This window comes from Oncorhynchus clarkii, chromosome 32 (assembly GCF_045791955.1).
Source record: "Oncorhynchus clarkii lewisi isolate Uvic-CL-2024 chromosome 32, UVic_Ocla_1.0, whole genome shotgun sequence".
Taxonomy (NCBI): domain Eukaryota; kingdom Metazoa; phylum Chordata; class Actinopteri; order Salmoniformes; family Salmonidae; genus Oncorhynchus; species Oncorhynchus clarkii.
Window position 1 is genome coordinate 33,456,549 of NC_092178.1, and position 25,388 is coordinate 33,481,936.

At 44.6% G+C, this 25,388-nt stretch overlaps 1 protein-coding gene across 1 annotated transcript in view; it reads right to left on the bottom strand.

The window, feature by feature from the left end:
* LOC139391958 (glutamate receptor ionotropic, NMDA 2D-like) overlaps nucleotides 1-25,388 on the bottom strand; it is a 53,893-nt gene that overhangs the window by 2,328 nt on the left and 26,177 nt on the right. Inside the window, exons 7-14 of the mRNA XM_071139564.1 lie at nucleotides 25,128-25,296; nucleotides 24,438-24,591; nucleotides 22,627-22,752; nucleotides 22,160-22,389; nucleotides 21,314-21,474; nucleotides 20,578-20,765; nucleotides 18,116-18,348; nucleotides 12,989-16,009 (exon numbers count right to left, since the gene is read on the bottom strand). Of these exons, the coding sequence (XP_070995665.1) occupies nucleotides 12,989-16,009; nucleotides 18,116-18,348; nucleotides 20,578-20,765; nucleotides 21,314-21,474; nucleotides 22,160-22,389; nucleotides 22,627-22,752; nucleotides 24,438-24,591; nucleotides 25,128-25,296 (4,282 nt within the window). The remainder of the gene's footprint in view (nucleotides 1-12,988; nucleotides 16,010-18,115; nucleotides 18,349-20,577; nucleotides 20,766-21,313; nucleotides 21,475-22,159; nucleotides 22,390-22,626; nucleotides 22,753-24,437; nucleotides 24,592-25,127; nucleotides 25,297-25,388) is intronic.

Sequence of the window (25,388 nt, forward strand, 5' to 3'; positions counted from 1 at the left end):
GTTTGCCCCCGGTGATGCGTTGTGCAGACCTCACTACCCTCTGGAGAGCCTTACGGTTGAGGGCGGTGCAGTTGCCATACCAGGCGGTGATACAGCCCGCCAGGATGCTCTCGATTGTGCATCTGTAGAAGTTTGTGAGTGCTTTTGGTGACAAGCCGAATTTCTTCAGCCTCCTGAGGTTGAAGAGGCGCTGCTGCGCCTTCTTCACGATGCTGTCTGTGTGAGTGGACCAATTCAGTTTGTCTGTGATGTGTATGCCGAGGAACTTAAAACTTGCTACCCTCTCCACTACTGTTCCATCGATGTGGATAGGGGGGTGTTCCCTCTGCTGTTTCCTGAAGTCCACAATCATCTCCTTAGTTTTGTTGACGTTGAGTGTGAGGTTATTTCCCTGACACCACACTCCGATATATTCCGATATATTCCATTTTATTTCGAATGGCAAGCCAGACAAAATTAAAAGGGTCTATTCATATAATGAATATGAATTCTGAGGGCAGACATGATTAAATATTATTAAAGCATTAGACCTCTCACTAAAGGCGTCAGTCATACAAAAGTTATACTTAAATCCGAAAGGGTTCTCTAGCAAATTAGTAAAAATGTCTCACTCAACGTTTCAAGAATGGCCTTTTCCCCTTTATTCAGATTACAACCCCTCACTTTTGGTTATTTGAAAACAAAATCATCTCCAAAATATCTTTATTTTTTAAACAAGCCTTAGAAAGTTGGTTGCAATTTCAGTTTAATCCACCTGGAAAAAACAGAACAAATAATACAACAAATATTGGTTAAACTCAAATATACTAATTGATCAAAAAAACATTTTTTCGATAGGAAAAAAAGGTATGCTCTTTGCAAATTATATCATAAATAGTTATGTCACACATGCAGCTAATAAAAATATATGGAAATGTCTATTCTACCCAAAATTACAACCAACTAATTACAGCATTACTGCAAAAAAAAATACTAGTTTCATTTAAGGACCAACAAAAATGAACAGCTGTGCCGTATAGATTGCAAAATAGTTGGGAAGAGATTTTCAATGTACCGATTCCATGTCACATGGTTTATGAACTGATACGCAAAACGACACCGTACTCAAAACTTCTATACTTATACTTATACTTACTTTCTATTTAGATTATTCTACAAAATTATTGCATCCAATATAATATATATATATATGGGGGATACAACCATCCCAGCATCCCAGATTTTGTTTGCGAAGAGACAGAGTCATGAGATCATTTATTTTGGTACTGTCATATGTAGCTTGTTTTTGTTCGCAGGTCCAGGAATGGATGAAGGATTTCAATATTTACCTGGAGCTAACTTTGCAGATAGCACTACTGGGTGATCTGAAAAGTCATAGTCAATCAATCAATAATATAATAATACTTTTAGCAAAAAAAAATCTGTAGAATCTGTAGAAACCATGAGAATAGAAAGGTTCATTACTTTTGTGGAGCATCACAGCACAGTTGAAAAATATATGGCAAGTAGAAATCCAATATGGATGATGTTAAGAGATAGATGAAAGGGGTTTAATGGAGCTGAAGAGTGGGACTAATAACAACAAGATAACAAATGTAAAATATACTGTGTCTGTAAAATGTATATAGCTTCAGAACCTTGGTGAAATAGCACAGTTAAAAATATATGGCAAACAGAAATCAAACTGGATCAGAAATAGATGGGAGAGGCTGAGGGTAGAGGAAGGGCAGGACTAAAAACAAACAAAATATAACTATTGTAAAATAGATTGTGTCCGTAAGAGGTATATAGTGTGTATAAGCTGGAAATAAAAGCCTAAGTGTTGTTGTTCATCATTATTAACTGGGTGGTTCGAGCTCTGAATGCTGATTGGTTGACAGCTGTGGTATATCAGACCGTATACCACGGGTATGACAAAACATTTATTTTTACTGCTCTAATTACGTTGGTAACCAGTTTATAATAGCAATAAGGCACCTCGAGGGTTTGTGATATATGGCCAATATACCACGGCTAAGGGCTGTGTCCAGGCACTCCGCGCTGCGCTGTGCCGAAGAACAGCCCTTAGCCATGGTATATTGGCCATATACCATACCTCCTCGGACCATATTGTTTAAGTATACTCCAATTAGGGGAGGGGTGGTAGGGTTAGCGGAAAATAATAAAGGAAATATATTTTTAAAAGATATGTACAGTACCAGTCAAAAGTTTGGACACACCTATTCATTCAAGGCTTTTTCTTTATTTTTTTTACTATTTTCAACATTGTAGAATAATAGATGAAGACATCAGAACTATGAAATAACACATATGGAATCATGTAGTAAGCAAAAAAGTGTTAAACAAATTGAAATCTATTTTATTTTTTATGTTCTTCAAAGTAGCCACCCTTTGCCTTGATGACAGCTTGGTATTCTCTCAACCAGCTTCACCTGGAATGCTTTTCCAACAGTCTTGAAGGAGTTGGCTGCTTTTCCTTCACTCTGCGGTCCAACTCATCCCAAACCATCTCAATTGGGTTGAAGTTGGGTGATTGTGGAGGTCAAGTCATCTGATGCAGCACTCCATCACTCTTCTTCTTGGTCAAATAGCCCTTTGTTAGCCTGTAGGTGTGTTGGGTCATTGTCTTGTTAAAAAACAAATGATAGTCCCACTAAGCACAAACCAGATGGGATGGTGTATTGCTACAGAACTCTGTGGTAGCCATGCTGGTTAAGTGTGCTTATAATTATAAATAAATCATAGACAGTGTCACCAGCAAAGCACCCCCACACCATCACACCTCCTCCTCCATGCATCACGGTGGGTAGTCCACAAGTAGAGATGACCTGTTCACCTACTCTGCGTCTCACAAAGACACGGCGGTTGGAACCAAAAATGTTAAATTTGGACTCATCATACCAAAGGACAGATTTCCAGCAGTATAATGTCCATTACTCGTGTTTCTTGGCCCATGTAAATCTCTTCTTCTTATTGGGGTCATTTAGTCGTGTTTTTTTTGCAGCAATTCAACCAAAAGAGGCCTGATTCACGCAGTCTCCTCTGGACAGTTGATGTTTTATATGTGTCTGTTACTTGTTCTCTGTGAAGCATGCATTTTGGGCTGCAATTTCTGAGGCAGGTAATTCTAATGAACTTATCATCTGCAGCAGAGGTAACTCTGGGTCTTCCTTTCCTGTGGCGGTCCTCATGAGAGCCAGTTTCATTATAGTGCTTGATGGTTTAAAGTTTAAAGAAACCTTTAAAGTTCTTGAAATGTTCCGCATTGATGGACCTTCATGTCTTAAAGTAATGATGGACTTTCGTTTCTCTTTGCTTATTTGAGCTGTTCTTGCCATAAAATCAACTTGGTCTCTGAACAAATAGAGCTATCTTCTGTATACCACCCCTACCTTGTCACCACACAAATGATTGGCTCAAATGCATTAAGAAGGAAAGAAATTCCACAAATTAACTTTTAACAAGGTACACCTGTCAATTGAATTGCATTCCAAGTGACTACCTCATGAAGCTGGTTGAGAGAATGCCAAGAGTGTGCAAAGCTTTCATCAGGGCAAAGGGTGGCTACTTTGAAGAATTTCAAATGTAAAGAATATTTTTGGCTTACTACATGATTCCATATGTGTTATTTCATAGTGTTGATGTCTTCACTATTAGTCTACAATGTAGAAAAAAGTCTAAATAAAGAAAAACCGTGGAATTAGTAGGTGTGTCCAACCTTTTGATTGGTACTGTGTGTACATTGATATATACACTACCGTTCAAAAGTTTGGGTCACTTAGAAATGTCTTTGTTTTTGAAAGAAAAGCAATTTTTTAGTCCATTCAAATAACATCAAATTGATCAGAAATACAGTGTAGATATTGTTAATGTTGTAAATAGAGCTGGAAACGTCAGATTTTTTATGGAATATCTACATAGGCGTACAGAGGCCAATTATCCGCAACCATCACTCCTGTGTTAGCTAATCCAAGTTTATCGTTTTAAAAGGCTAAATCATTAGAAAACCATTTTGAAATGATGCTAGCCCAGCTGAAAACTGTTGTTCTGATTAAAGAAGCAATAAAACTGGCCTTCTTTAGACTAGTTGAGTATCTGGAGCATCAGCATTTGTGAGTTCGATTACAGGCTCAAAATAGCCAGAAACAAAGAACTTTCTTCTCAAACTCGTCAGTCTATTCTTGTTCTGAGAAATGAAGGCTTTTCCATGCGAGAAATTGCCAAGATACTGAAGATCTCATACAACACTGTGTACTACTCCCTTCACAGAACAGTGCAAACTGGCTCTAACCAGAATAGAAAGAGGAGTGGGATGCCCCGGTGCACAACTGAGCAAGAGGACAAGTACATTAGAGTGTCTAGTTTGAGAAACAGACGCCTCACAAGTCCTCAACTGGCAGCTTCATTAAATAGTACCCTCAAAACACCAGTCTCAACGTCAACAGTGAAGAGGCGACTCCGGGATGCTGGCCTTCTAGGCAGAGTTCCTCTGTCCAGTCTCAACGTCAACAGTGAAGAGGCGACTCCGGGATGGTGACCTTCTAGGCAGAGTTCCTCTGTCCAGTGTCTGTGTTCTTTTGCCCATCTTTTCTTTTTATTGGCCAGTCTGAGATATGTTTTTTTTCTTTGCAACTCTGGCTGAAAGGCCAGCATTCTGGTGTCGCCTTTTCACTGTTGACGTTGAGACTGGTGTACGCCTATGTAGATATTCCATAAAAAATCAGCCGTTTCCAGCTACAATAGTCATTTACAACATTAACAATGTCTACACTGTATTTCTGATCAATTTTATGTTATTTTAATGGACAAAAAATGTGCTGATCTTTCAAAAACAAGGAAATATCTAAGTGACCCCAAACTTTTGAACGGTAATGGATGTAGGTATGTATGTGTATGTATGTTTATATATATATATATATATATATTTATTTACAAAAAATATATATGGGGGATTGGAAATGATGCAGAAAATGACATATATTTGCAATATTAAAGCTGATCTACCCCTTAACATAAAATATTCATAATAATCTGCCCTGCTAGAGCTTCCCCGGTCAACTGTATGTGCTGCTATTGTGAAGTGGAAACGTCTAGGAGCAACAATAGCTCGGCCGCACAAGCTCACATTATGGGACCGCCGAGTGCTGAAGCGTGTAGCGCATTCAAATCGCCTGTCCTCGGTTGCAACACTCAATTCCGAGCAGTGGTGGAAAAAGTACCCAATTGTCATACTTGAGTAAAAGTATAGATACCTTAATAGAAAATGACTCAAGTAAAAGTGAAAGTCACCCAGTAAAATACTACTTGAGTAAAAGTCTAAAAGTATTTGCTTTAAAATATACTTAAGTATCAAAAGTAAATGTAATTGCTAAAATATACTTAAGTATCAAAAGTTAAAGGTAAAGTATCAATCTTACCAAATTCCTTATATATAGCAAACCAGGCAGCACCATTTTCTTGATTTTTTTAATTTACAGAAAGCCAGAGGCATGCTCCAACACACAGACATCCTTTACAAATTAAGCATGTGTTTAGTGAGTCTGCCAGATCAGAGGCAGGTGTGTGAATTAGACCATTCTCCTGTCCTGCTAAGCATTCAAAACTAGTACTTTTGGGTGTCAGGGAAAATGTATGGAGTAAAAAGTACATACTTTTCTTTAGGAATGTAGTGAATAGTAAAGTAAAGTACAGATACCCCGAAAAAACGACTTAAGTATTACTTTCAAGATTTTTTACTTAAGTACTTTAGACCACATTTTGAAAAATAAGCAACGGGAGTATTTTGAGTGAGAATAAAGACGATAAAGATGTAAGACATGTATAAAAGCAACAGATACCATTAATAAGAAGGGTCTAAAAGCACTTTATATGGTGAGCTACCGAGTGGCTAGTACAGACAAGCCCCATACTATTGTGGAGGACTTCATTCTTCATGCTGCCGCAGATATGGCTGGGACAATGCTGGGGGAAAAGGCCAAAAAAACGATACAGACAATGCCTTCATCAAGACATAGTTGAGTGGTAACGCGCGTGCAAGCAGTTGCTCCCGACGCCACTTGGATACACTGCAGCATCCGCCGAGAGGCTCTTGCTGCCAAGGGAATGCCTAATAGCTTGAAAGACGTTTTGGACACTACAGTGAAAGTGGTTAACTTTGTTAAAGCAAGGCCCCTGAACTCTCGTGTATTTTCTGCATTATGCAATGATATGGGCAGCGACCATGTAACGCTTTTACAACATACAGAAGTGCACTGGTTATCAAAGTATTGACACGTTCTTTTAACTGAGAGAGGAGCTTAAAGTTTTCTTTACTGACCATAATTTTCACTTGTCTGACCACTTGCAAGATGACGAGTTTCTCACAAGACTGGCCTATCTGGGTGTTTTTTCTCGCCTGAATGATCTGAATCTAGGGTTACAGGGACTCTCCGCAACTATATTCAATGTGCGGGACAAAATTGAGGTTATGATTAAGAAGTTGGAGCTCTTCTCTGTCTGCATTAACAAGGACAACACACAGGTCTTTCCATCATTGTATGATTTTTTGTGTGCAAAATAACTGTTAAGACACTGTTAAGACTGTTAAGACACTGATGCCCTTTGCAACCACGTAACTATGTGAGAGTGGATTCTCGGCCCTCACAAGCATGAAAACTAAATACAGGAACAGACTGTATGTGGAAAATGATTTAAGACTGAGACTCTCTCCAATACAACCCAACATTGCAGAGTTATGTGCATCCTTTCAAGCACACCCTTCTCATTAACCTGCGGTGAGGTATTCACAATTGTTGATGAACAAATAAGGTTTTATATGTAAGATGGCTAAATAAAGAGCAAAATATTATTATTTGTGCCCTGGTCCTATAAGAGCTCTTTGTCACTTCCCACGAGCCGGGTTGTGACAAAAACTCACACTCATTCTTATGTTTAATAAATGTATCATATAGTGTGTGTGTCGCAGGCTTACAATGATAGCAAAAAACAACATTTGAGAGTGCGCTGACCCTTGTGCTAGAGGGGGTACACAGCTGGAGGTCGAATGTTTGAAGGGGTACGGGACTATAACATTTTTGGAAACCACTGCTCTAGACAATTCTACGCTTCTTACTTTGTTGCAACAGTTTGGGGAAGGCCCTTTCCTGTTTCAGCATAACAATGCCCTCGTGCACAAAGCGAGGTCCATACAGAAATCCATACAGAACTTGTCTGGCCTGCACAGAGCTCTGACCTCAACCCCATCAAACACCTTTGGGATGAATTGGAACGCCGACTGCAAGCCAGGCCTAATCGCCCCAACATCAGTGCCCGACCTGCTCTTGTGCTCTTGTGGCTGAATGAAGCAAGTCCCTGCAGCAATGTTCCAACATCTAGCGGAAAGCCTTCCCAGAAGAGTGGAGGCTGTTATAGCAGCAAAGGGGGACATGCTTCCATATTAATGCCCATGATTGTGAAGTTAGATACTCGACGAGCAGGTGTCCACATACTTTTGGCCATGTAGTGTATGTGTTCTGTCGTCTATACATAGAAAAGAACACAGTAACGTGCATAGCGCATGTTACATACATGTTACACAACAAATTCATTCAGTGTGGACTCCTTCGAAATTAGTCAAATTGACATTATTAGAAGTACTTATCATACATTTTAAGTGGCGATATAACTTTTGTATTGCAATAATGGACAATTGTACATGGAGTATAGCAAACATTAGGAACACCCTCCTAATATTGAGTCGCACCAGCCTTTGCCTTCAGAACAGCCTCAATTAATTGGGGCATGAACTCGTAAGAAAGAGTTCCACAGGGATGCTGGCCCATATTGACTCCAATACTTCGCGCAGTTGTGTCAAGTTGTCTTGATTTCCTTTGGGTGGTGGACAATTCTTGACACACACAGGAAACTGCTGAGCATGGAAAACCCAGCAGCGTTGCAGTTCTTTACACAAAGCGGTGCACCTGGCACCTACTACCATACCCTGTTCCAAGGCACTAAAATCTTCTGTCATGCCCAGTCACCCTCTGGAGTGGCACACATACACAATCCATGTCTCAATTGTCTCAAGGCTTTTTAAAAATATTCTATACCCTGTCTCCTCCCATTCATCTATACTGATTGAAGTGGATTTAACAAGTGACATCAAGAAAAGATCAGAGCTTTAACCTGGATTCACCTGGTCGGTCTATGTCATGGATGGAAAAAGCAGATGTTCTTAATGTTTTGTACACTCAGAGTACACTGTAGTTGAAGTGCAACAACGATACTAAGAATTTTAAGGGGCGATTATGGTGAAAAGTACAACAATAGCACTTACTGAGACGTGCTCTCGTCTTGAGTTGCCGTTGTTGCACCTCTTCACGGTAGATTATTACGTCTGCCTTGCATTATGGCTCTTATTCAAAGACTGCTGCCTGAATAACAAGTCTGTCAGATTATTGCATCAGAAAGTGAGGACGATAGACATTGAATAAATATAGGCTACATCCACATCAAGGGAGAAAACATTACTTTACTTATAAGGCAAAATGTGAATTACAGTAGATCCTACATATGGACTGGAGCACCAAACCATCAAACTATCAAATCAAATTAAATATAAATATATTCAATATTCTGAGGAAATAATGTAATGTTTTAAATGTATTTTATATTAGTACCCCATATGAAACAAAATCCCAATCCTGCTCTTACAATATGTTATAGACCAGTGGTTCCCAAACTTTTTATAGTCCCGTACCCCTTCAAACATTCGACCTCCAGCTGTGTACCCCCTCTAGCACCAGGGTCAGTGCACTCTCAAATGTTGTTTTTTGCTATCATTGTAAGCCTGCGACACACATACGATACATTTATTAAACATAAGAATGAGTGTGAGTTTTTGTTACAACCCGGATCTTGGGAAGTGACAAAGAGCTCTTATAGGACCAGGGCACAAATAATAATATAATAATAATCAATCATTTTGCTCTTTATTTAGCCATCTTACATATAAAACCTTATTTGTTCATGTAAATAACTCACCACGGTTTAATGAGAAGGGTGTGCTGGAAAGGATGCACATAACTCTGCAATGTTGGGTTGTATTGGAGAAAGTCTCAGTCTTAAATCATTTTCCACATACAGTCTGTGCCTGTATTTAGTTTTCATGCTAATGAGGGCCGAGAATCCACTCTCACATAGGTAAGTGGCATCAGTGTCTTAACAGTGTGATTTGCCAAGGCAGGATACTCTGAGTGCAGCTCTATCCAAAAATCTGGCAGTGGCTTCTGATTAAATAACATTTTCACAGAACCGCTTGTTGCAATTTGGATGAGGCTCCCTTGTTCAGATATCGGTAAGTGGACTGGAGGCAGGGCATGAAAGGGATAACGAATCCAGTTGTTTGTGTCGTCCGTTTTGGGAAAGTACCTGTGTAATTACGCACCCAGCTCACTCAGGTGCTTCACTATATCACATTTGATATTGCCCGTAAGCTGGTATTCATTTGCACACAAAAAAAAATACAATGATGGAAAGACCTGTGTGTTGTCCTTGTTAACGCAGACAGAGAAGAGCTCCAACTTCTTAAATATTGTCACACCCTGACCGTAGATGTGATGTGGGTGGGTATTCTATGTTGGATGTATAGGTGTTGTGTTTCTATGTTTAAGCCTGGTATGGTTCCCAATCAGAGGCAGCTGGCACTCTGGCACAAAATGGCTGTCAACCAACCTCCATTAAGGTGTTTAATAGTGGCCCCAGCCATCTCATAACAATGCACTGTACTGTAAGTGCTCCAAGATCTGTTGAGCAGCTCCATCTCAATTAAATGTGTTATGGCATTAATGAGCTTCCATATAAGTCGGTATGTGTGTATGAGTGTGCATCGTCCAGAGCTGGTACATAGTAAAAAAAAACATATTTCAGTCAACACTTTGGACCTTCGTTTCAATTTACCACAATTCTATTCTTATTGTTGTTGCATCGTTGAGAGGTGAACCTGCAAGTAAGAATTTCATTGTAATGTGAACACCACGCGTACGTGTTCCTGTGCATATGACAAATGACTTGTAAAAGAATTGAACTGGACGCGAACCATTTTCATGTGGTGCCTCTGTGTGTGAATGAGAACACCTATCTTTAATACCTCCATTACGGTGTCACTTGCTGTGGTAAAACATTGTACTTTTCTCAGGACAGGCTGTGTTCCTCAACAACATGTCCTCGTGGAGATATGTGAACAGATAACTTTCTCTCTCCCTGCTTTCCCAATCATCCCACCCGCATCCGCTCCTCTGACGCCGACACAAAGACAAATCTAAACGGACGGAACAGGTTTTAATATGAAAATTATGTTTTATTCTGTTCTGCTTGCAGTACAGCACAGTATCGTCTTTCCAGTGGTGCGGCAGCCCAACATGACCACTGTGTTCTGCTCCAGTATGGCACATTGATTCTCACACAGTGAAGCAGTGCAAGTCTGTCTGGACACAGTGTGGCGTAAAGACCGCGCCGGGTTAGCGGATAGAGACAGCGCTGGACCGTAAAGACCGCTAAGAGACAGCGCTGGACCGGGCGCTACAGTGGGGATTAATATGGAGGAACACAGTGTTTTTGTTGAGTTCAGCACGACAGATGCATCTTTGCAGAGTGAAAGCACACACCACAGTCCTGGTATGGCTCACGATGGATAGTATACTGCTGCATGATGCAAAAAAAAGCCATTTGATGCCCGCTAGGCTATATTGTGTGTAAAGAAGTCACTGTACACCTCAACACATTGGTCCAGTTGGAATCCAGGCCCCAGTATCTCACCAGACGGTCATGTTGTTGGACAGGCTATGCCCTGGTAAAATACCTTAGAATTCAATAGTTATTCATAACGTGTTACAGCCAAGGCCCATACTCACACTACTACAGTGACACGGTCGTCAGACACACACCTCAGTCACATCGCAAATATCATTGTTAACTAATCGTGGCTGTTGGTCAGTAAGAACATAGTTAAGTACTGGTCTCTGATTTCACTGGGTTTTGAGGACAGACAAAAATACAGCTTCCAAGATAATACTATCAATTTAGTAGACAAACTTAACGTATAATATCTTACCTTTGAAATATATTATTATATATAGATATGCTATTATTGAGATGAAATAAATATTCACCGATAAAAATAACAGTTTACAATTGCAGACACTCATCAACACAACAAATAGACATAAGGGGCAGATATTTCGGTTCATTTGTGGTACAAATACCTTGGCAGGTAACATTTCGCCCACGGTTAGCCTCGTCATTGGATTCTTGTAAGCTGTTGATTGTAACAAGCAAAGCACTGCTTCCATTGTGTTCTTATAGCTCTTGGGTTAGCCAGGTTGTAAGAATGAAAAACTATACTATTAGCAACAGCGAGCACTCCCAGTTGTGGGTGCATTTTTCCTTCACATCTTATCTAATGGCACTGGAATGACAAACAATATCCTCATATCAAGATGCTGAACAATAATTGATCTAATGCTACCCAACTCCACAAATATATATGTGATATACATCTAGATATTCAAAGAAATGCAGACAAAACTTTACACGACACAATTTTGTGTTCACTTTTTTTTTCTTCAGCTGAAGTATGGCTCAGATGCAGTCGCAGACAGACGAATGAACCGAACAGACTATATGGAGAAGATGGAACTAGCCTTGTGGGTGACTGACAACATGCGCAAAAAGTCGTAGCAGTATTCACTCTCCGCTACTCAACTTCCTGTTGCTTATGCTAATGCTAAAGGTGGGTGGATAACGGGCTGATTTGAAAGTACGCCTTACTATGCAGGTATCAGCTTTGCAGTCAAATTGCTATAAATAAGCTAGCTCTTGATTACAGATTTACAAACGCATCTCTGGTAGCATCTTTTAGGCACCTAATCATGTTGACATCATTACTGGGACACAGAGAATGCATTCTGACCATCTGTGCGGCCACATGTCCGACAATTCAATCTAGCATTTACCCAATGGTTTTCCACATAGTGCCCCCCCCCCCCCCCCCCAAAATGCTACAATCTTAAAGTGTCTTCATCGTTGCAGCAGACTAGGTCAAGGCTACATTCTGTCTTATGGGGGGAAAGGCTGCCAATGACGTTAGGTAGTTGAAAAACGTTTTGCGTGTACCCAGTATAGTACAGCACAGTGCTTACATTTTGTCATAATTAATACATTTGTCTCATATTATAATAACACATAGTAAACTAACCTTTTTAAAATATAAAATGCATGAACTGTTGGTGTGCAGGTAATGTATTGCTCAAGAGGGACATGAATGGGAGAGTACCTGTGGTATAAATGAAACAGCATTGTATGTAAGCTCCGCTGAAGTTTGGCACAGTATAAGGTCAGTCACAGTCGACTTACCCTGTTGTCAAGAATACAAACACAGTAAAACACAGACACACAGAATATCAAATATGAGTTTGAGAGGGTGAATGGGGAAAACAGAGAGGGCTAGCTGCTATTCTATTCTCCCTAAAAGTGAAATATAGAACATACATGACCCCAGACTTCACAGTTCTGTGAAAGTTAAAGGAAAGTTAGGGGTTAATGTTAAGGGATGTAAATAAAATGTTTCTGCATTGGAACCCTCAGTAGGGAGGTCTATGAATGAGTACCTGAGCCCTCAAGAGCAAATATAATTTCACAATAATAACCACTTCACTTCAAGACCCAAAGACACGGCGTGTCAAGAGGACGAACCCATTTCTGAGATCCCACTTTGGACACCAATTTCATTGAACCAACAACACATGTAGTCTTTCAGATACTCTGACCGGAATGAAGAGAGCCCCAGTAAACATGACATTGCTGTGCACTCCCTCTCACTGGACAATGGGGGTTGTGCAAGAGTTGTAGGGGGCTGAGTTACAGGACTGCTGTTGCCACACAGTCATGACCCAACGTTTCTGAATAGGTCAGCGGTTCCTACCCAGGTAGGTGTCTATGATTCGCCTCACACCTCGCTCTCCACACTGGAGAAGTGTGCGGACCCCCTCCGTGAGCAGAGGCTCTTGGCCTTGAGGGGCAGGTGAGGTGACTGTAACCTTTGGGGCTGGGGCACTGAGCGCAGTCTCTGGTACAGGAGTTTGGCACTAGCAGAAGCCATAGAAGACGGCTGGGGGGCGCCTGGGGTGGAGGATACTACAGAGGGAGATGAGACCGAAGAGGACGAGGTGGGAAGAGGGACGTGGATGGGATGGGATGCAGAAGGAGGGGCAGGAAGGGCTGGGAGTGTTGGTGGAGGGAGGGAGGGTATGAGGGCTTGCGATGTAGAGGACTGCCGAATGCGGTCCGTCCGCTGTGTTCGCTGGATGCTGAGGTTGGACTGGCTTCCCGATATGGGTTGATTCTGGGTCCGGTCGGGTTTGGAGGAATGCCGTTTGGAATTGGCGCTGCTCCCGAAACGTTGACAGTGTAGAAATAGCTCCTCCTGGCTACGAGAGCTCACCTTGGCCCACTTAGAGTGAGCGTGTTGATGCTCGAGGGCCGATTGGCAGTTGCAAGCCACATTACCGCGCCCTTTGTCCTTCCTTTTCCCTTTCTTCTCCTCCTTCACGGGAAGCTTGTCCACGGACCAGTATCTTTGAGGAGCTGGTGGTGTCAATGGAGGTGGAGGCCACTGTGTACCACCTATCCTCCTTGAACCCCAGGCTCCACCTGAATCGCAGCCACCTTCCCCTGCTATCCCTGCTCCCCCCCATCCCTCCCCATGCCTCAGTAACGAGTCATCCCTACTGTTTATGCTGCCAGCTTTTTCTCTGGCGGGATAAGTGCCGAAAAACCAACCTCCCCCTCCTATGCCCCCAACCGCCCTACCCTCATGACCATCCCAGTACCTTTCAAACTTTCCGAATTCTCCCGAGGAGCCGTCATCGTCGGAATAGATGCCCACCACCTTATCGCGTTCCCTTTCGGACTCTGATGCGGTCCTTCTTCTTCTTTCGTGTCTCGTCTCTTGCTCCACTTTTCTCCTTTGCTCCTTGGAATCGTCATCCTCATCTTCGGAATCCCACTCATGAAACGACAGACTTTCTTTGGTGTGAACCTCCACTCTTTCGTTCCTTCCCAACAGGGGGCGCTTCTCCCCTTCTTTCCCCAGGGCCTCTCTATCTGAACCCTTACTCCTGCGCCTGGACGAGAGAGGGATCAGTGGTAGAAATGCAGATGAAGGAGTCTCTGACGATGGGTTTCCCGCTCCCCAGAACTTGACAGCGGTTGAGGGTTTACTGGAGCTCTGGCACTGCTTGCTGGAACTGGAAGGCCTATCTGCATGCCTGTGGCGAGAGTGAGGACTTCTGTGCCTTTCCTTGCCTCTAGTGTCGTCTCCATCATCTCTTTCCTTATCCTCTCTCTCTCTCCTCTCTTCATCCCTTGGAATATCCCATCCGTAACTTCTGATAGAACCTTCACTCTTTTTCCGCATGGAGTCACGCCTCGGAGCCGGGTAGGAGGAGTAGGCCTCTTGCATTATCGCTTTGAGCTGCCCTCTCTGCTCACCACCTCCCTCCTCGTGCTCTGACCGCTTGCCCCGGTCTCTTCTCTTCACCTTCTCCTCTCTCTTCCTCTTCTTCTTCACTTTACGCCGCTTGCGCTCCCGCTCTCTCTCCTTCTCCTCTCTCTTTTTTTTCTTCCGGCCTTTCTTCCTCCTCTTTCTCTCCCTTTCGCTCTCTTTGTGATGCCGTTTCTCCTCCTTCCCCTCGGCCCTGGTTCCTGTTCCTCTACATCTTTCTCTCTCGCCCCAGGAGGCCCACCACTCCTGCAGCTGGGCTAGCTGGCTCCCTGCCCTCTCTCTCTCATACTGTAGACGAGGCTTGCGGGGTGGCACAGGCGGAGGGGGCGGACTGCAAGGCAGTGAGCGAGAGGACATGCGTCGGGATTTGCCCTTTCTCCGTACTAGCAGGAGGCTAGACTCCTCTGTCAGCTCATCAGAGTCGTAGATGTCCTCGACATCTCTACTGCCGGCCCTGTACTTAAAACTCTGGGACGATGTGTATGAGGTGTTGGAGGATGAGGGTGAGTTGGAGCGGGAGAGGGAGACGGAGGATGAGGACGAGGATGAACTGGATGAGGTGGAGGAGCAGGAGCTCGAGGTGTAGAGGGCGGAGTGAGAGGGAGTGGTAGGTGTAGTGTGGGCAGGGGACGAGACAGGGACAGGCAAAAGGAGTGGGGGAGGGCGATGGCTTCGCCTGCCACCTCCATCCCTTGCACCGTACCGCCCTCCCCCTCTTCTCCCCAGGGGGAGGATGTTCTCATACAGAGGCCCCCCGGAGCCCTTTCTTTTAGGGAGGCTGCCTCTTCTCCAAAATAGAGGCCGATGTGGGGATGAGGGGAGAGCTAGAGGGGGCTTAGACATGAAGTGCCAAGGGGGCGGTCCTTTAGAAGGTAGCCGTGGCATTCCTGAGGACTTTGTTCCCCTCTGGTTCATTTTGGGGGTTTGAGAGCCACCTGTTTGTGGGTCAGCATTTGCCCCTAAGCCCTCTGGATCGATCGGGCCATAATATCGCTTGTATTCATCCAGGCCCCCGTCCCCTCCACCGGCTCCCCCTGCCCAGTGAGGGGGCAAGCCCTGTTGAAACTGTGCCATGTCTGGGATCCCACCGCTGCCACCAATAGGCTTGTCCGTGCTGGGCTTGGGACGGTTCCAGCGGTCTACCACAGCCAATCTGCGGTCATGACGAGGCAGAAAAGTGGAGCATGGCATAGGACCCTCCGTAAGGGGACTGTTTGATGGCCCAATGGCCATTGCAGAGTGCCCAGTAGTTGGAGGAGATGCAGCGGGAAGCATGCTGTATGCTTGCGGTTGTTGCTGATGCATCTGCTGCTGCTGCACCATAGCAAGAGTAGTGTTACAGGTTACAGCCGCTGAGATGTGGGACTGGGGTGGAGGCGGCATTGTGGGAACACTATGATATAGGGGAAGTGTGTTTTTTAGGCCTCCAGAGATGGTTTCATCTTTAAACTTGCAGCAACTGTACATACCCTGGGTAGAGAGGGAAGGGAAAGCTCATTAGGATACATCTAGCAAACTACACCACCCAGTATCCCTTGATGAGAATATTGATACTTATGAAAGTCGCTTAAAAACATGTGAGTTAAAACTAGGTTCCATATGTACATATGTTGTGGGAGAAATGTAGCAGAAATGTGTCCCTATAGAAGACTGAATACACTTACCTCAGTGTCTGCATTTATGGTGCACTCAAGCTTCAGTTCAATTTATCTTTTTAAACTACCACCTAGTGTGCTATGTACTCTGGAGCTCCCACTGCACTGCTCAAACACTAAGTCACAACTGACTCTTTAAAAAAAGAATAAGCACTTTGTGATATCTGCTGATGTAGAAACAGCTTTATAAATACATTTGATTGATTGATTGAATAATCTGTCCTTTCTCTCCCCTCCAGCATAAAATGTGACGTGCCATGAATATGGCGGATGCTGCTCTAGGCAATATCTCTACTCTGTACTCTGGGAGGTGGAAACTAACCACAAAATACTAATGAGGGTGGAAGAAGAACTTGTGACAGGTCTAATACTAAATAATTTACTGCTTTAAAAGACTGATAGGCAACAATTATCGATTAAGTGCGTTGAATGGCGGGGCCATGTAAATCATAACAGCTTTATCACCTTTACTTGAAGGTGATTCATTCAATACCAATACGTCTTAATGGAAAACGAGAGTCATCGCACTAATCTAATCACTACCACCACTACCACCACCACTACCACCAGCAGGGGTATCACCACCACCACTACCACCACCAGCAGGGGTATCACTACCACCACCGGGGGTATCACTACCACCACCACTACCACCAACAGGGGTATCACCACCACCACTACCACCACTACCACCAGCAGGGGTATCACCACCACCACTACCACCACCAGCAGGGGTATCACTACCACCACCGGGGGTATCACTACCACCACCACTACCACCAACAGGGGTATCACCACCACCACTACCACCACTACCACCAGCAGGGGTATCACCACCACCACTACCACCACCAGCAGGGGTATCACTACCACCACCGGGGGTATCACTACCACCACCACTACCACCAACAGGGGTATCACCACCACCACTACCACCACTACCACCAGCAGGGGTATCACCACCACCACTACCACCACCAGCAGGGGTATCACTACCACCACCGGGGGTATCACTACCACCACCACTACCACCAACAGGGGTATCACCACCACCACTACCACCACTACCACCAGCAGGGGTATCACCACCACCACTACCACCACCAGCAGGGGTATCACTACCACCACCGGGGGTATCACTACCACCACCACTACCATCAACAGGGGTATCACCACCACCACTACCACCACCAGCAGGGGTATCACTACCACCACCACTACCACCAACAGGGGTATCACCACCACCACTACCACCACTACCACCAGCAGGGGTATCACCACCACCACTACCACCACCAGCAGGGGTATCACTACCACCACCGGGGGTATCACTACCACCACCACTACCACCAACAGGGGTATCACCACCACCACTACCACCACTACCACCAGCAGGGGTATCACCACCACCACTACAATCACTACTCCTAGCAGGGGTCTCACCACCACCACCACCACCACTACCACCACCACTACCCCCAGCAGGGGTATCACCACCACCACAACCACCACTACCACCAACAGGGGTATCACCACCACCACTACCACCACTACCACCAGCAGGAGTATCACCACCACCACTACCATCACCACTACCACCACTACCCCCAGCAGTAGTATCACCACCCCTACTACCATCACCACTACCACCACTACCCCCAGCAGGGATATCACCATCACCACCATTACCACCACTACCACCAGCAGGAGTACCACCATCACTACTACCACCACTACCACCAGCAGGGGTATGACCACCACCACTACCACCATTACCACCACTACCACCAGCAGGGGTATCACCACCACCACCACTACCACCACTACCACCAGCAGGGGTATCACAACCACCACTACCATCACCACCACCACCACCAGGGGGCATCAGTATCACCACCACCAACACCAGTCAGTGACTCACCCTGCTGAGGACCAGTAGGAAGTCCATGCCCCCTGAGTGGCCCAGGCATTGCCTGATCTTCCAGTACACCAGGTGCTCCCAGGAGAACACCAGCAGACTGAGCCCCATGGCCACCAGCAGCATGTAGAAGACGCCCGCCATGTTGTCGATGTCCAACTTGGAGCTCATCACCTCAATCTTGTCGTTGTGACAGATCCCAGAGAGCCACAGGCGCTCAAGCATGTCGATCTCGTCTGTTGAGAAAACACAAGCAGTGTTTTATACCTGAAAGGGTGGAGCTGGGAGATATGTTGCATGGCGGGGGGCGAGGCGAGAATGAGGGAGAGAGGGAGAGAGGGTGAGAGAGAGGCAGAGGGAGAGAGAGAGAGACAGAGAGAGAGAGAGAGAGAGAGACAGAGAGAGAGACAGAGAGGAGGAGAGATAGAAGCTGAACAGCTTTGATGGAGGTCAGAAATGGCCAGGATACAGAATGTCCCATGCTAAGAGTGACCCCGACAGTGCTTCAAGATGAAAGGAAGCGGACACTGATAGGACTCCGCACACTAATCATTAGTACCTTATCAAAAACAACTGTTACACTGTCAAGGAATAATGAAGGAAAAGCCAGAGCTTGTACTCAGCGGAGAGCAGATAACGTGCATTGAAATGACAGCCACATCTGTGAGCTAAAGCCCTCTGCATTGCAAAATGAGCTACTTAAAGGAAGTTTTAAAATCCCTGTTCATTATAACACTGAAACATTCAACTATATTAACCTTAGGTTAATTTCCCTTTGTGGGACACCCAATTGTAAAGCCCAAGGTACATGGATTAGAAAAACAGGAATTAACCATGTTGACTAGAATGTCATAATCCACTCCAATAAAACTCAATAAAAAGGATTCTACCAAACAAAAATATTCTTCCAAGAATGTGTAGCTAAGAATTCACAGTCAGAGAGTTAGTGATCTGTCTGATTACATTTTGACATTTACATTTGAGCCATTTATCAGACACTCTTATGCAGGGTGATTTACAGTTAGAAGAAACCGTCTTAAAATAGCTGGGTGAGACAACCACATATCTCAGTCATAGTAAGTACATTCCTCCTCAATAAAGTAGCTATCAGCAAAGTCAGTGCTAGTAGAGGGGGAAAAAGTGAAGTGCAAATGTTGGTTCACGAAAATCACTATACTTAACTGCCAATTGTGTTTTCAACAATGGATTCTAATTTGCATGATCATAAACTGTGGCAGACTCCTAATCTCATTCATCATATTTCAATAAGCACCACCGTCCCCCGCTCTCTTTTCACATTCAATCCTAAATCACGACAGCAGCCTGAACTCAGGGCGTCATAACCCCGCTTTGAGATCTTTACAAAGACGGCTGAACTGAGACGGAGCTGCAACATCCTCTTGCATTAGCGAAGGAGCAACCGCGCCTTTTAAATCACAGAACCAGAGCAATTGAGTGACAGAAAAAAAGATCTATTAGAAAGAAAAAGTCCCATAATAGGAACACCAATTGTAACATGAACAATACAAAATATGATACAGCACTGGAGAATACATGCATGGAAATCTTTAAGACCTCGTATAACGTGATGATTAGTGAAACATTCTGGGGTGGTTGCACAGACCCAGATTAGGCCTACAGTCCTCATGCACTGTAAGTTAACTAGACACTAGACATGCAAGTAACTGCCAAAATAACGGAAACACTTGAGTAAATGAGGGATGCAAAGTATATTGAAAGTGGGTGCTTCCACACATGTGTGGTTCCTGAGTCAATTAAGCAATTCAAATCCCATCATGCTTAGGGTCGCGCATAAAAAATGCTGGGCAGGCCATTATTTTGGCTACCATGGCTATGCCCCCATAGGATGACAATGCACCCATCCGCAGGGCACGAGTGGTCACTGAATGGTTTCTTGAGCATGAAAACCATGTAAACCATATGCCGTGGCCGTCTCAGACCAGAACTCGACCCAATTGAACACTTATGGGAGATTCTGGAGCAGAGCCTGAGACAGAGTTTTCCACCACCATCAACAAGACAGCAAATGATGGAATTTCTCATGGAAGAATGGCGTCTCATCCCTTCAATAGAGTTCCAGACACTTGTAGATTGTATGATCAAGGTGCATTGAAGCTGTTGGTGGCCCAACGCCCTATTAAGACACTTTATGCTGGTGTTTCCTTTATTTTGGCAATTACCAGTAGGTCTACTGTAAAATGTACAGTATGTAGGACAAACTGTAAAACCGTGAATATACGTACAGCATTCAACTGAATTAAGTAGTAAGTACTGCAGGAAAGTGTTTTTTTTTCTCTCACTTCAATCCACCACCAAAAGCAGAGACATAGATTGATGCTGCCAGCCCGCTACTAACAAGCCAGCACATTTATCAACTTCTCTTGCCTGTCCCCAATCCCTCTCTCCCTCGTCCATCTCTCCCCCACTCCTCTTTCTCTCCTCACCGTCTCCCACCAGCTGCAGTAGGGCCAAGTCCACCGGGCGTTTCCAGCGGGTGTTCTTATGCAGGGCGATGCCGTAACCCGTGGTGGCGAACACCTTGCCCGAGCCAATGGTCATCACCTTACAGCCCTCATCCTTCCGCGCCATGTAGTTTAGCACAGCCGCGTCATAGATGAAGGCATCTAGTTTGCTGAAGGGGAGGGAGGGAGAGAGAGAGAGGAGAGAGAAGAGGGGATGAGAGTGAGATGATAAGTGAGAATGCATCATGTGAGGTTTAATAACACGGTACGTCAGGTCCGGGTGAGGAATAGGCTGCTAGTGGTCAAGTCGTCTAGGGGAAGTGATTGTCTTTCCTCTGCATGAGGCACACAATTTGTTATAAATACCCTCATGCTTCCAACATAAGTTTATGTATGTTTTGTCTAACGTAAGCAGAATCCATATTTTGCACTACAGACACCAGCAGAGAGACAAACACACATACAGTACAGTACGATAGGACGTCCCGGGGAGATAATTGTTGCTAAGCGGTTGCTATGCTGGGTTGTGTTCATTTGGGCACATAACGGGAAAAATAAATGCAACGGAAAACAAAAATGTGCGTTTCTTATTGGACAAGTCTAGGTAGTCCCTCCCTGTTTCAGTCTGTTTTCTTTCCATTTGGTGCCTAATGAACATGGCCCTGGTTGAATGCAATGAAATGAAAGGGATGTCATCTTCACAAACAAACAAACTGACCCAGTCTTGAGGTTGTCGATGGCCTCCTCCACGCCCTTCTGGTTGTTGCGGATCATGAAGTTGTGCATGTTGGCGTAGTTGCTGCGGATGTTCTCCTCCGTGCTCCCGTTGGGGACGGTGCCAAATCGAAGCGGGGGGTACTGCTCAGTGGGCTGCTGGAACTGAGGGGATAGAGGAAGAACTAGAGGTTGATGTGGGGATTCAGGGTAAATGTTGAGTGACAAGAGTACATTACATCGTAAAAAATGCATGCATAGAGATCTAAGAAAGTTGGACAGGTGGACAATACCCCAAGCAGCGTGTTATGAAATCAAAGCGCTGACAAAACACGAGAACATTTCAAAAGGGTTGCGGCTCAAATCTCCCACACCAACTCAGCAAGTTGAGCGTCTATCTTTTGAGATGTTATTGTGATTTCTGGCTGTGCTGTCCAGTGCCCATCCAACGTCCTTAGAGCTCATGTAAAAAGGCTTCTTCTATTTCCCCCCCAAAGTACAGAGATCTTCAGAAAGGGAGAGAATTGAGAGGGATTAAAGTTAGAGATGGATCAATGCATAAGTTGTCTGAAGGTGGCAGCAGAATTACCACTAGACCAACCTTCAGCACAACAAAAAACGGCTACTTTTATTGACTTCCAGGCGCTACCCTGATTCTCCACCTTGCACATTCCCACTTGCACATTCCCATCATGGATTAACAATAATGGAGACTCCCTCCAGCCAATGCCTTCACCAATCCATAGACAGGTAATGTGCAAGTGGGAAAAATTGAGGCACCGCTGTGGTATGGAAACAGACATTATGGCCCTCTTGGCCTTGGATCAGAACGGCCTCCTCACTCGCACACCTTCTTGTCGCTGAGACCAGACACAGTGTCGATGTACTCCTCCTGGATCATGAAGGCTGCCAGGTTGGCCGTGTAGGAGGCCAGGAAGATGACAGCGAAGAAGGCCCACACCAGCACCATGATCTTACTAGTGGTTCCTCTGGGGTTCTCCACAGGCACTGAGTTATTGAAGACCAGAGCCCACAGCAGCCAGATAGACTTCCCTATGGTGAATTTAGAGCCCCCTGTCTCTGGATAGAGAGAGATAAGGGGGACAGACAGAGGGGGGAGTGGGAGAGACAGTGAGTGAGAAAGAAATACAAAAAGAGAAAGAGAGAGAGAAAGAGAGAGAGAGAGAAATGGACATTGAATGGAAAATAAATATCCCCAGGTTACTCACAATGGCATATAACTCATCACAACCATTTAAATTGCTTCAATGGTGATAACCTGAAATAATAATGACCATACTGTAATAAATGACTTACTCTTTGCACTTTGCAGGCTGCGGTTGTAGCCAACAGGGCTGAAGAACTCAAAAATAAAGACTGTGACGGCGACCACGGACAAGCACATGACGAACATCATCACCCACACAGCTGGGCTGTACGGCTCTGAAACATCACATCACAAAGACAAGGGTTCTGTCCCAAGGTTCTCACTAGCTTGCTACTTAGAATGAAGCTATGGATGCATCGCAAATTGCCCTAAAAATTATCAAAAACTCCAGCCACCCTAGTCATAGACTGTTCTCTCTGCTACCACACGGCAAGCGGTACCGGAGCGCCAAGTCTAGGCCCAAGAGGCTTCTAAACAGCTTCTACCCACAAGCCATAAGACTCCTGAACATCTAATCAAATGGCTACCCAGACTATTTGCCCACCCCCTCTTTTACGCTGCTGCTACTCGCTGTTTATTATCTAATCATAGTCATTTTAACAACTCTACCAACAGTACATGTAAATATTACCTCAATTACTTCAACTAACCGGTGCCCCCGCACATTGACTCTGTATCGGTACCCCTTGTATATAGTCTCGCTATTGTTATTTTACTCTTGTTCCTTTTATTTCTTATTCATATTTTTTAAACTGCATTGTTGGTTAGGGGCTTGTAAGTAAGCATTTGGCTGTAACACTGTAATTACATGTATTATTGTGTTTCATGAAATGAAGAGTTTTTTGTCATTACACAAGTGGAACATAAGGAACCGTCTCATTTTTGGAGGTTCAGATTCTGTCTGACCCGAGTCATATAGGAGTAACTTACAAGCTCAAAACAATTAAGGTCAAACCCAAGACGGATGACAAAATGGTCGACGGTCTCAAGAAAACGACCTTACAGAAAGGGTCAGGCTTGAAGATCCAAGATTTTCTTGGCAAGAGATTACTCTGGGCTCATGCCAGCTAAGACATACTGAGACCAAGCCAAGGACCCTTAGGTTACAATCAAATCAGTGACCCTTGAATCAGATGAAATGGCCTTGGGGAAAAAAAAACTAAAGAAACTCCAGGTTGCACACAGTACAGGTCCAGATTGTCTACTAAATCTTACTTGACAGATAGATAAACATCCATGTTTGAAATGGATCATTCAGAGGGGGGAAAAAAACGACATACATTATGTGCTGATTGAGTGTCTGAAACTAAGACCACATCCAGTCTGTGCTACTTGAGTTGCTGGCTGAGCGAGCTTGTTTCACTTACAGCACAGCCGCCTCCTATGGCCAGATTACTGTGTAATACTGAGTCATATCTGATGAGCTGCCATTACACACTGTATTATCTAAGATCTGGCTGCAGATATAGACGCACCATCACGTCTCAATCGATGGCTGTAGGATTAAAAAGCCGGCCTTGTCTGCAGCCTGAGTCTCTGTCTCTACATGCTTGGGAAAAGTCTGGAATTAGGCTGACGCGATTTGAAATGTAGAGGTGTTATCTTAGAGACATATTTTACTCTGAAATATCTTTACCCTTCATTATTGAGGGAGGGAGGGAGGGGGAGGCATAGCCCATTGGAATAGTGAATTTCACCAAAGGCTACCGTGAAAAATACAAGAGGAAATGAAAATATCGACGTGTTTATGGCCTTTGTTTGAGATGCCTGTGAAAACCATGCTTGGCAACTTCGATACTAAACCAAGAAGGAGAAATCAAGGTTTTCTTTTGTTAATGGGGGGTAACATTGGTTGGGGTATGTCAGTTATTGTGTGTTACAATAGACTCTTCATAGCCCATCATAGGCCCTTCATATGCCCTTCATAGGCCTTCATAAGCTCTTAGTCAGCCCTGCTCACCAAGGAAGGCCGACGGCGAGACGGTTCCGTTGCTACGGGAGACCATGACGCTGATGCCCGTCTCCACGAAGGGCACGGAGAACTCCACAGCCTCTGACCTCTCCTTGTTGACTGTCAGGGAGCCAATGGCCATGTCGGCCCGTTTATAAACCACCTGGTGGGCGGGAGGGGAACTGCAGTTAGGAACAGAAAAAAATGGGCCCATTCACGTTCACAGGCACTCACTTCCAGCTGTCTCAGCAGTAAAATGGTTACGTTAACGAGATCTGAGAGTGAGTTGTGCAACTAAGGAGCCTCGCGGTGGGGGAAAAGGGACACCTGCACCTGGTAGTAGCAGGAGCCTAGCCACCCGGTGGCTGTATAAACACAGCAACACACCCTTAGCTGTGCTGTCACTGTGAATGTGGGTTGACACATCCCCATCCCTTCTCTGTTAGCCACCCGTATTAATCCCGGCACCCAGAGGGGGATTGTCTTCCCTGGAAATAGCGAGGCATTTGCCCAAGACTCCACGCCAAACACTCCCGAGTTACTTCGCCATGGGAATACTAATCTATTTGACAGTTCTTGGTCTCATTCTGTCTCCCGTTTACTTTCAGGGGATTTTGAGGAGGAATTGCATGGCACCCCTTGAACACGTTTTATTGAATGCGAAAAGAAAGAGAGAAGAAGAAATACATGACCCCTGACCTCCCCGACCATGCCATTCCACTGCCCATCACTCCCCCTCTTCCCGTGTCTGCCATTGGTCACCAGGTAGAGGTCATAGGAGAAGCCCACTATTTTGGCCAATCGCTTGAGGACATCAATGCAGAAGCCTTTGCAGCAGTGCTTCGATGATTTCTCATCCACCGGCACACTGTGGTTACAGATAGAGCGAGGGAGGGAAGGAGAGAAAGACAGGGAGGGAGATGTTAGAGACAGGAGGCAGAGGAAAGAGAGAAACATAAG